Source organism: Oncorhynchus masou, chromosome 10 (genome assembly GCF_036934945.1).
Source record: "Oncorhynchus masou masou isolate Uvic2021 chromosome 10, UVic_Omas_1.1, whole genome shotgun sequence".
NCBI classification, from domain to species: domain Eukaryota; kingdom Metazoa; phylum Chordata; class Actinopteri; order Salmoniformes; family Salmonidae; genus Oncorhynchus; species Oncorhynchus masou.
Genome location: NC_088221.1, coordinates 26,535,607 through 26,548,616, shown reverse-complemented (window position 1 = coordinate 26,548,616; position 13,010 = coordinate 26,535,607). Strand labels below are relative to the sequence as shown.

Here is a 13,010-nt window from a genome sequence, read left to right as displayed (position 1 = left end):
GAGATTGGTCGGACCAGCGTTGAACAGACCTGAGCGCGGGAGCTTCTTGTTTTAGTTTCTGTCTGTAGGCAGGAAGCAACAAAATGGAGTCATGGTCAGCTTTACCGAAAGGAGGGCGGGGAGGGCCTTATATGCGTCGCGGAAGTTAGAATAGCAATGATCCAAGGTTTTACCAGCCCTGATTGCGCAATCGATATGCTGATACCATTTAGGGAGTCTTGTTTTCAGATTAGCCTTGTTAAAATCCCCAGCTACAATGAATGCAGCCTCAGGATATGTGGTTTCGTTTGCAAGTTAAATAAAGTTCTTTCAGGGCCATCGATGTGTCTGCTTGGGGGGGAATATATACTGCTCTGATTATAATCGAAGAGAATTCCCTTGGCAGATAATGCGAACGACATTTGATTGTGAGGAATTCTAAGTCAGGTGAACAGAAAGACTTGAGTTCCTGTATGTTGTTGTGGTCACACAACGTCTTGTTAATCATAAGGCATACGCTCCCGCCCCTCTTCTTACCAAAAATATGTTAGTTTCTGTCGGTGAGATGCGTGAAGAAACCAGCTGGCTGCACCGATTCTGTTAGCATTTCTCGAGTGAGCCATGTTTCCATGAAGCAAAGAATGTTACACTCTCTGATGTTCCTCTGGAATGCTACCCTTGCTCGGATTTCATCAACCTTGTTGTCAAGAGACTGGACATTGGCGAGTAGTATGCTAGGGAGTGGTGCGCGATGTGCCCGTCTCCGGAACCTGAACAGAAGACCGCTACATTTCCCTCTTTTACGACGTCTTTGTTTTGGGTCGCAGGCTGTGATCCATTCCATTGTCCTGGGTGGAAGGCAGTGAAATCCGCTTCGGGAAAGTCATATTCCTGGTCGTACTGATGGTGAGTTGAAGTTGCTCTTATATTCAGTAGTTCTTCCCGACTGTATGTAATGAAACCTAAGATTACCTGGGGGACCAATGTAAGAAATAACATGTAAAAAAACTGCATAGTTTCCTAGGAACGCGAAGCGAGGCGGCCATCTCTTTGAAAGGCTGGTAATGGCTCACATCAACACCATTATCCCAGAAACCCTAGACCCACTACAAATTGCATACCACCCAAACAGATCCACAGATGATGCTATCTTTATTGCACTCCACACTGCCCTTTCCCACCTGGACAAAAGGAACACCTACGTGAGAATGCTATTCATTGATTACAGTTCAGCGTTCAACACCATAGTACTCTCAAAGCTCATCGCTAAGCTAAGGATCCTGGGACTAAACACATCCCTCTGCAACTGGATCCTGCACTTCTTGACGGGCCGCCCCCAGGTGGTGAGGGTAGGTAGCAACACATCCGCCACGCTGATCCTCAACACTGGAGCCCTTCAAGGGTGCGTGCTCAGTCCCCTCCTGTACTCCCTGTTCACCTGTGACTGCCTGGCCAGGCACGACTCCAACACCATCATTACGTTTGCTGACGACAATGAAGAGACAGCCTATAGGGAGGTCAGAGATCTCGCTGGGTGGTGCCAGAATAATAACCTCTCCATCAATGTAACTAAGACTAAGGAGATGATTATGGACTACAGGAAAAGGAGGACCGAGCACGCCCCCATTCTCATTGACAGGGTTGAAGTGGAGCAGGTTGAGAGCTTCAAGTTCTTTGGTGTCCACATCACCAACAAACTAGAATGGTCCAAACACACCAAGACAGCCGTGAAGAGGGCACGACAAAGCCACCCCAGTCATAGACTGTTCTCTCTACTACCACATGACAAGCGGTACCGGAGTGCCAAGTCTAGGACCAAAAGGTTTCTTAACAGCTTTTACCCCCATGCCATAAGACTCCTGAAAAGGTAATCAAATGGCTACCTGCACTATTTGCATTGTGTTCCCCCCAACAACCTCTCTTTTTACGCTGCTGCTGCTGCTGCTGCTGCTGCTGCTGCTATCTGTTTATCATATATGCATAGTCACTTTTACTATACCTTAATGTACATACTACCTCAATTAGCCTGACTAACCGGTGCCTGTATATAGCCTCACTACTGTTAAAGCCTCGCTAACGTATATAGCCTCGCTACTGTTATTTTTCACTGTCTTTTAACTGTTGTTTTTTATTTCTTTACTTACTGTTCAACTAATACCTATTTTTATACTTAAAAATTGCACTGTTGGTTAGGGCCTGTAAGTAAGCATTTCACTGTAAGTTCTACACCTGTTGTATTCGGCGCACGTGACAAATAAACTTTGATTTGATTACAGGCTCAAAACAGCCAGAAACAAAGTGCTTTCTTCTGAAACTCGTCAGTCTATTCTGGTTCTAATAAATGAAGGCTATTCTATGAAAGGAAATGCCAAGAAACTGAAGATCTCGTACAATGCTGTGTAGTACTTCCTTCACAGAACAGGGCAAACTGGCTCTAACCAGTATAGAAAGAGGAGCGGGAGGCCCCGGTGCAGAACTGAGCAAGAGGACAAGTACATTAGAGTGTCTAGTTTGAGAAACAGACGCCTCACAAGTCCTCAACTGGCAGCTTCATTAAATAGTACCAACAAAACACCAGTCTCAATGTCAACAGTGAAGAGGCGACTCTGGGATGCTGGCCTTCTAGGCAGAGTTCCTCTGTCCAGTGTCTGTGTTCCTTTGCACAACTTAATCTTTTCTTTTTAATTGTCATTCTGAGATATGGCTTTTTCTTTGCAACTCTGCCTAGAAGGCCAGCATCCCGGAGTCGCCTCTTCACTGTTGACGTTGAGACTGGTGTTTTGTGGGTACTATTTAATGAAGCTGCCAGTTGATGACTTGTAAGTTTACCTATTCTGTGCAAGAAATAAATATTCCAAAACATAGTCTAGGACAGTTGTGGGATGGGATAGATCCCAAATTAATACAACCACTAGCATCAAAAAAAACTTTTTAAGCAATGAGGCTGACACAACAGATCTGAATGTTTAGCTTAAAATGTTGATAAACTATTAGGCTATTTCTTCACATTATAAACGCAGAAATGCGCACATGGCAGTAGGCTATAAGCGTGAATGTTCCATTAGCGGGAAAACACCATTCTTAAGTGACCACAAATGTGATTTATGCATGTAAAGCTTTATTGGGGCCGGCAGGTAGTCTAGTGGTTAGAGTGTTGGAATAGTAACCGAAAAGTTACAAGATCCAATCCCTGAGCTGACAAGGTAAAAATCTGTCGTTCTGCCCCTGAACAAGGCATTTAACCCACTGTTCCTAGGCCGTCATTGAAAATAAGAATTTGTTCTTAACTGACTTGCCTATTTAAATAAAAAAAAATAAAAAAATTATATGGTGCATTTTTAAGGTGAAAATCTGTATGCCAGTTAGGCTCTACACCAGTTGTAAAGCAGCTTAATGTGCTTAATTTTAAGAAGTTATTTTGCCACTTTAGTTGTGATACAAACCTTACCAAAACATATAGGCTTATGGGCTAGGCTACATGAGGTGTGCAACTATGATTTGAAAAAGTCGCAAAAAGAGTGTCTTACTGCACACAAGCTGGGCATCATTCACAAATGATAGGCTAATATTGTCACCCATCAGACAATTCTTGATTTAATCTTATCTTTACATATACTAAATCATCTATGAAATTTGTTTTGATTTAGAATGGACCATTATCATGCACCTGTATCGAAACAGGGGCAGGGGAAAAAAAACAGGTAATCTATGCACTTAAATAGTGAATGCGAATGGAGGGCGCTTTTCCCGTGATTCATTTTCATGGCAGCCAGGTAGGCTATACTCCTGTAGTAAAGATACGCAATGTGCTTAATATTAGGAAAGTTGATACATAAAGAAATATAGTAGGCCTAGCCTATAGAAAGCTGATGGGATCCTCTATTTAATACAGGCCATCACTGTTTTCTCACGCAATTGCATAGCCAATAGAAATGTCTTGCAACATGAGCTCAAGGGCTCTCATGAAGTGTTTGATTCGATTTTTAATTACAATTGCATTGATGTTTGAATGATTAGAGGGACAATAGTGCTGAGTACCAGGCAGTTAGCAAGTTTGGTAGGCTAATAATGTCCATCAGCAGCATCAGAGCTTGGAGAAGCCTAACAACCGTGAATAAACGGTCACATGGAATTTGACTGCCATCATGACTAGTGACAGCCGTTGTGCCAGTAATACGGTCACCATAACAGCCCTAATCATGACAGTCTTAGTTTTTAAATCTCCCTGTAGAAAAAGATTTGAGGCCATACGTCTGACACTAACACACGCAGTGAAATATAAGTCAGCATCTTGCTCAACTTTGGTATACATACATGCTACATCACATTTCACATAATTGTCCCTAATATAACAATTCAAGTATAAGCAGCCAGTAAAGCAACCATCATGAATTGTGTGTGTGTGCCTGCATGTGTGTGTGTGAGTATTTTGTATTTCTTTTCTCTCAGGTGTTCTTACAGGAGGCGACATGCACATATTGAGAGCCAGTCGCTCTTCCGTAAGGATTGGAGGCCTCACAGCTGTAGAGGCCATTCAGCTCAGAGCTGAGGCTGATGAGGTGCAGTGTGTTTCCCTCTGCTCTCACTGCAGACTGAGGCCATGGCTGGCCCACTCTGGGGGAGAGAGAGAGAGAGGGTGAAGAGAAGGTCTGACCCTGCTGAAAAAGACAGCAGACAAGCATAGGCTGGTGAGCAGCCTACGTTGTGTTTTAGCTAGTAAAAAGCCTTTGTTTTCACTGGTGACATTCACATTTTAGCCATTTAGCAGACGCTCTTATCCAGAGCAACTTAGTGTATTCATCCTAAAATAGCTAGGTGGGACAACCACATATCGCAGTCAAAGTAAGCACATTTTTCCTCTATAAAGTAGCTATCAGAAAACACAGAGCTAGTAAGGGGGTGTCGTGTCTTTGGCATCATTAAACTGAAGATTAATCTTTATCAAATAACTCTGTAATTATTATTACGCGATTAAACTGATTAATCATGTAACTGTAATTACCTAGGAAGTCGGGGCACGAAGGAAAATAATCAGATTACAAAGTTATAATTTTCCTAATATAACTTTCAGATATTTTAATATCTGATCACTTAGTCTTCTGATTAATGAATTACTCTTTACCTCACGTTAGTCTCATTCCAAACGTTGTAAATTGTTGGTTATCTGCATGAACCCAGTCTTCACTATGAGTCATCCACACATCAATTGTCTTAAAATCATTTATTTACTAAATAAGAAATTCACAGAAATACAAACAAACAAAATAGATATGTTTACAAAGAAATGATAGGGGGATGTGCCCCAGTGGGCTAAACCGGCTTGTTGGACAGAGTGATTTTTTTCTTCTTTTCCGGCCTCTTAAAGGCTAGGGTGCATTTTTTCGACTTTTTGATAAAAAGCGTGCAAAACTTCAACGTTGTGCTACTCATGCCAGGAATATAGTATATGCATATGATTAGTATGTGTGGGTAGAAAACACTCTGAAGTTGATAAAACTGGTTGAATCATGTCTGTGACTATAACAGAACTTGTGTAGCAGGCAAAACCCCAAGGAAAAACTGTTCAGAAAAAATAAAATAAATATCTCTCCGCCAGTTCCATGTATTGTCTATGCCAAGGGAAATTAGATAGCGCCCAGTTTACAGTTCCTACAGCTTCCACACGATGTCGCCAGTCTTGGGAATTGGGTTGAAGTTTATCTTTGGTGAAATGAAGAATAGGCACTTCCTGTCAGAGGTGACACTGTGGAAAGATATGAAAGAGAGAAAATCGTCCATGTTTTATTGACTTGCTGCTATTGAATACAGATCGCCCCGTGATCAATTTGATCGATTATTAATGTTTACAAGTACCTAAAGTTGGATTACAAAAGTAGTTTGAAGTATTTTGTCAAAGTTTATAGGCAACTTTTTACATTTTTTGTAACAACGTTGCGTTTTGGAAAGCTGCTTTTTTTCTGGATCAGACGGGCTTTATAAATGGACATTTTGGGTATACATGGACGGAATTAAACGAAAAAAAGAACCAATTGTGATGTTTATGGGGCATATTGGAGTGCCAACAAAGAAGCTCGTCAAAGGTAATGCATGTTTTATATTTTATTTCAGCGTTTTGTGTAGCGCTGGCCACGCTAATTATTTTGTTTACGTCACGTTCATGTGTTTTTTTGGGGGGGGGTACATGCTATCAGATAATAGCTTCTCCTGCTTTCGCCAAAAAGCATTTTAAAAATCTGACATGTTGGCTGGATTCACAACGAGTGTAGCTTTAATTGAGTACCCTGCATGTGTGATTTAATGAAAGTTTGAGTTTTATCTCGTACTATCTGAATTCGGCGCTCTGCATTTCCCCAAGGCTGTTGGCTAGGAGAGACGCTGTATTGTTAAGGGAATTTTTTATCAATGATGACTAATTATGTATACATTTCAATCAGGACTGACTAGTCCAAATGCTATTATGTACTGTATGAATTTTCTCTCTTGCTCCCATTCCCAATTGTATATAATATAGTCAGGAGTTTAGAACAATGCCTTGATACAAATGAATGAACTATCTCCAGACTGTCTAGAATGCTTATCTACACTGACTGACCTTGGCTTTAGGCGAGGAGGGAAGGCTCGAGAACTATAGGGCCTCTCTACCAGTGTCAAGAAGAGATAGAACATTTAGAAAACGCTGACATCATTTTCAGTTTATAACCTGTGGTAAAATGTGTATGAAGGCAGTACTCTCTTGAATTAAACACTGTTACCTGACTTTTAAGACCGGGGCTCTGTCCATTCTTATTAGATAAGGGTCTTACAAACCCTTAAATGCATTGACAGAGTGTTTAATTTTGATTGGGAAATAAAACAGAATAACATTTCTAATTTTCAATGACGGCCTAGGAACAGTGAGTTAACTGCCTGTTCAGGGGCAGAACAAAAGATTTGTACATTGTCAACTCGGGGATTTGAACTTGCAACCTTCCGGTTACTAGTTCAACGCTCCAACCACTAGGCTACCCTGCCGCCCCAATAATTATAGCAATTGAAATGATAATCCTTTGCACATGAACGCTCACTCATTCGGGAACAATTGCAATCAATATATATATTCATGCTCAGTGTGTTGTCGGGATCTCTGTTGAAAAGTTAGTTTCTGTTGGAGAGTGAATGAGTGAGGATGATACAGTTTGTGAAATTGTGTAATGTGATTTTGTACTGTTTAATGAAGGAAACTCCAAGGAAACTCCAATTCCTTCAAAAGAAATTCCTTCAAAAGAAAGTCTGGTCTCAGCAGTCAGGTCTCTCGTTATAGAATATATGTTTCGGCGGTTGTCGGTCTTCACGTTCAATGATACCGAATTCTTAGCTGCAGACTAGTAAATTAATATCAAAGACTTGTTCTTCATGTCGTTATAGACTATATGTTTCGGCGGTTGTCGGCCTTCGCGTTCAATGATACAAAATTCCTAGCTGCAGACTAGTAATTAATATCAAAGACTTGTTCTTATTCTGTCGGTATCGATAGTCTAAGAGTTTAACCACGTGGGATGGTTAAAAGATTCAGCAGTCTGATCTCAAACCTTAGCCCTCTTGTTATCGAAGTTAGCTGGTGATATAAAACCCCCACCCAGGTTTTCTTCGGAAGAGCAGAAAAGGGGCTATCCCAGGACGCCAGACCATAACTGTGCTCATGGGCAGTCCTCTGATTTAGTTAAACTTCAAAGGGAATTGGAGTTTCCTTCATTAAACAGTCCAAAATCACATTACACAATTTCACAAACAGTATCATCCTCACTCATTCATCTTATACAACAATTAGATGTAAAGCCTCATAACTGAGGCTATTATATAAACAGCGTTATGGTAATGGGGCCGTATTGTCTCCCATGAGTTTCACAAAATTGTACCAAACGGACCAGTTCGTAGCTGGATTCTTCACCGATCTTTTATACCTTCTCCAGGACATACATGTTGTTTGGACCTCAAGTTCTGTGAGGTGGAAGAAATAATTTTTTCTCTCTATGAAAACTCACTCCCTCTCTATACTGTGGCCATGAGGAGATAATCTCCTCCAGGAATTTACGACCTTTCTGACCAGCAGCCTGGTTGTAGGAGACAGAGAGAGGGGGATGGTGCTCGCTGTACCCAAAGAGAGCAACGTCATGACAGGGGGAAAAGAAAGTCAAGTGCGAGTGTTAGTTCACCAAACACATGTTTTGCAAGAAATGGGAGGTGGGGTGGGGGTATTGTGGGATTATTTAGAATACACTTTGAAGAGGTAGGGCTTCAGATGTTTTTGGAAGATGGGCTTCAGAGGGAAGCTGGTTCCATCACTGGGGTGCCATGACAGAGAAGAGCTTGGACTGGGATGAACGGGAGCTGCCCTCCTGTAGGGGTGGGAGGGCCAAAAGAACAGATCTGGAAGAACAGAGTAGTATGGTTGAGGTGTAGGGTTTGAGCATAGCCTGAAGGTAGGGAGGGGCAGTTCCTGTTGCTGCTCCATAGACAAGTACTATGGTCTTGTAGTGGATGCGAGCTTGGACTGGAAACCAGTGGAGTGTGCAGAGGAGCAGGTTGAACACCAGGTGGGTTGCAGCCTTCTGGATAAATTGCAGGGGTTTGATCGCATAAGCAGGGAAGGCAGCCAACAGCGAGTTGCTGTAGTACAGACGGGCGATGACAAGTGCCTGGATTAGGATGTTCTACGGACGTTGTAGAGCATGAACCTGCAGGTGCGAGTCACTGCTTTGATATTCGCAGAGAACGATGTGTTTGTGTTCTCCAGGATCATGCCAATGTTCTTTGCACTCTGGGAGGGGGACACCGTGGAGTTGTCAATTGTGATGGAGAGGTCTTGGAGCGGGCAGGCCTTCCCCTGGAGGAAGATCAGCTCTGTCTTGTCGAGGCGGTGGGACGAAATTCCAAGCTGAGATATCTGCCAAATGCGTGCCGCCACCTGTGTGTCAGAAGGGGGAAGTTAAAAAGTATGTGTCATCCGCATAGCAATGACAGGAGAGACCATGTTAGGATATGGCGGAGACGAGTGATTTGGTGTATAGAGAGAGGAGGGCCTAGAACCGAGCCCTGGGGGACACTAGTAGTGAGAGTATGTGGTGCAGACACAGATCATCTCTACGCCACCTGGTAGAAGCGGCCTGCCAGGTAGGATGCAATCCAAATGTATGCAGAGCCCTAGACACCCAGCCCTGGGAGGGTGTCAAAGGCAGTCGAAAGATCAACGAGGGTGAGAACAGAGGAGAGAGTCAGCTTTGGCAGTGCGGAGAGCCTCCGTGACACAGAGAAGAGCAGTTTTTCTTTAGTGACCAGTATGGAATCCTTAATTTTTCTTTTTCTTTTTTTCTCTCCTTTCATTTTATTTTTTACCCCTTTTCTCCCCAATTTCATGATATCCAATTGGTAGTTACAGTCTTGTCTCATCGCTGCAACTCTCCCATACGGACTCGGGAGAGGCGAAGGTCGAGAGCCGTAAGTCCTCCGAAACACAACCCAACCAAGCCACACTGCTTCTTAACAATGCCCACTTAACCGGGAAGCCAGACGCACCAATGTGTTGGAGGAAACACAGTACATGTGGTGACCGTTTCAGCGTGCACTACGCCCGGCCCGCCACAGGAGTCACTAGTGCACGATGGGACCAGTGGACTCAATAGGCTGAGTGAATGAGGAACGGATGTCATCAACTTTCTTTTCAAAATGGTTTTAAAAGTTGTTGATAAAGTCATCCACAGAGGGGGTGGAGGAATATGGGGTTTGAAATTGAGAGTGATAGAAAGTGGCTTAACATTTCTAGGGCAGGTGGAACCCCGCGACAACATTCCGCTGAAAAGGCAGCGCGCAAAATTCAAAAATATTTGTTTGAAATGTAACTTTCACACAATAACATCGTGTTAATCTACACATCGTGTCCGATATCAAAAAATGCTTTACTGTGAAAGCACATGATTAAGTAAAAAAAGCAGCCATTTTCCTAGACAAAGAAAAGGAGTCACAAAAAGCAGAACTATAGATCAAATTAATCACTAACCTTTGATGATCTTCATCATATGACACTCATAGGACATCATGTTACACAATACATGTATGTTTTGTTCGATAATGTGCATATTTATATCCAAAAATCTTAGTTTACATTGGCGCCTTACGCGTAGTAATGTTTTGATTCCAAAACATCCAGTAAAAATTGATAAAAGATACTAGTGTTATTCACAGAATAAAAGATAGACTTTTCCTTAAACCTGTTAAGGCTCGGGACAATACTGCCCCCTTTGGATGAATTGCGTGCCCATAGTAAACTGAAAAAAAATCTGTCCAAAATTGCTAATATATGCATATAATAATAATTATTGGATAGAAAACACTCTAAAGCTTCTAAAACCGTTTGAATTATGTCTGTAAGTATAGCAGAACTCACAGGGCAGCCAATCTCCCAAACTAGTTTTGGAAACATGAAAGTTGGGCCAACTTTGACATCATCTCCCCCATCCTTCCCAACCAGCTAAGGATCTGGAAACACTTTCTATGTCTTCCACTCGATGTCCTCATTCAGTAGAGAGTTTAATTGTGCAAATCCCGCGAGCTTTGACCCTTTGGGAGGCAAAAGAGTGGGTGTCGCGAGAAAATACATGCGCGTTAGGGCGCGAATTGTACACAGTCATTCCTCTGTTCCAGATCGTCTGAGAAAATTTGCTTTTGTCCGGTTGAATCGCCAATTGTTTTGTACGTTTATAACATCCTAAAGCTTGATTCTGTACTTACTTTGACCAGTTTAGTCGACATATAATATGTAATTGTGAAGTTTTTATGCGGGACCAGAAGTAATTTTGGATGCATTTCAGTTGAAAGTGTTAGCAGATGCTAATACAAAGACACACGACTTGAAACAAAACGATGTATTGGGTAAGTATGACTCCTTCCACTACATTCTGATCGAAGACCATCAAAGGTAAGGGAATATTTATGTTGTAATTTTGTATTTCTGTTAACTCCAACATAGCGGAAAAATATTGCTTATGTCTGAGCGCCGCCTCAGATTATTGCATAGTGAGCGATTTCTTTAACGTTAAAAATAAATGTGACAAAGCGGTTGCATTAAGAAGCAGTGTATCTTTCTAACTATATGTAGAACATGTATATTTACTCAAAGTTTATGATGTTTATTTCTGTTATCTGGCGGAGCTATCTATAATTTCTCCAGACATTTTTGAGGATTTTCTGAACATGGCGTCAATGTAAACGGAGATTTATGGATATAAATTGCATATTATTGAAAAAAACATAAATGTACTGTGTAACATTTCCTATTACTGTCATCTGATGAAGATTTTCAAAAGGTTAGTGAATTATTTGTCTTTTAATCCTGCGTTTGTGATTGCATCTTTTGTTCGACAAAATGGCTGTATATCGTCTGTGTCTTTGTGGTGGTTTGACATAAATATGTGCTATGTTTTCGCCGTAAAACATTTTAGAAATCTGACTCGCTGAGTAGATGAACAAGGTGTTTATCTTTCATTTGAGCTATTGGACTTGTTAATGTGTGGAGGTTAAATATTTCTAAGAATATTTTTGCATTCTGTGCGGCACCTTTTGAGTTGAGCGGGGGGTGCCCTTGGGGAACCTGTACCGTGAACGCGTTAATGCAACTGCTGTGTCAGATTTCAATAAACTTCATCAGAAGGCTCTCCCAGAAATCCCAGTTCGACAATAAATGACTGATTTATTCTATAAAGTCCACCATTTATGTCCAAATAGCCACTTGTTGTTAGCGTGTTCAGCCCAGTAATCCATCTTCTTGAGGTGCAAGCACTTCGTCCAGACAAAAACCTGAAAAGTTCCGTTACAGTCCTTTAGAAACATGTCAAACAATGTATGGAATCAATCTTTAGGATGTTTTTAACATAAAACATCAATAATGTTCCAACCGGAGAATTCCTTTGTCTAAAGAAAAAACACTGGAACGAGAGATAACTCTGTCGGGAGCGCGCGTCATGAGACCAAGGCACTCTGCCAGACCACTGACTCAGAGGTCTCATGAGCCCCTCCTTTATAGTAGAATCCTCATTCAAGTTTCTAAAGACGGTTGACATCTAGTGGAAGCCGTAGGAAGTGCAACTTTATCCATATCTCAATGTGTATTCGGTAAGCCAAGCTTTGAAAAACTACAAACCTCAGATGTCCCACTTCCTGGATGGATTTTTCTCAGGTTTTTGCCTGACACATGAGTTCTGTTATATTCACAGACATCATTCAAACAGTTTTAGAAACCTCAGAGTGTTTTCTATCCAATACTAATAATAATATACATATATAAACATCTGGGACAGAGTAGGAGGCAGTTCACTCTGGGCATGCTATTCATCCAAAAGTGAAAATGCTGCCCCCTATCCCAAAAAGGATAAGCAGCGAAAAGGTAGAGAGGAGGGAGTGAAAGGATGATCGGTCCCATGGAAATGTAGTTTTCTTCCATTTTCGCACAGCTGCCAACAGCCCTGTTCTGTAAGCTCACAATGAGTCACTCAGCCACGGAGCAGGAGTGGAGGGCCGAGCCAGCCGGGAGGAAAGGAGACAGTGTGAGTCAATAGGATGCGGATTGGGAGGAGAGTAGGGTCGAATAGGCAGAATCAGGGGACAGGAGGGAGAATGATTTAGCAGAAGGGAGAGATGATAGGATAGAAGATGAGAGAGAGAGAGCGAAGATTGCGTTTGGCGCATGACCAGCCTTGGTAGTCTTTTTACTGGTGACCAGCCTTGGTTGTGTTTTCAATACTGGTCAGCAGAGTACCAGCATATACTGGTCATCTGCAAAACCAGCATCAAATCACATTACTCTGGCTTGCAAAGTGATGTCTAATTCTTATTGGAATCCAGTCTGAGTGGCAATATCCAATAATTAACTTTTATTCACCCACAATATGCATTTACAATGGAATATACGGAATATGTGGCATTATTTAGGATGCTTAAGACAGAAGCGTATACTATACTAAATAAATCTAAATATTTATAAATATAACACTTTTCAAAAT

The 13,010-nt window shown here is 41.8% G+C and overlaps 1 protein-coding gene across 8 annotated transcripts in view; it reads right to left on the bottom strand.

Annotated features, from left to right (window-relative positions):
* Positions 1 to 13,010, bottom strand: part of LOC135547425 (nectin-3-like) — a 41,980-nt gene that overhangs the window by 4,345 nt on the left and 24,625 nt on the right. For 5 of the 8 annotated variants that reach the window (XM_064976436.1, XM_064976437.1, XM_064976439.1 and 2 more), the window contains one exon: positions 4,439 to 4,593. The exons of 1 other annotated variant lie outside the window; for it this stretch is intronic. In XM_064976436.1, coding sequence (XP_064832508.1) covers positions 4,439 to 4,593 — 155 coding nt within the window. Of the gene's footprint in view, positions 1 to 2,904; positions 3,766 to 4,438; positions 4,594 to 5,185; positions 5,723 to 13,010 lie in introns of those variants that run through there. 2 more of the 8 variants (XM_064976441.1, XM_064976442.1) reach the window with 2 other exon arrangements.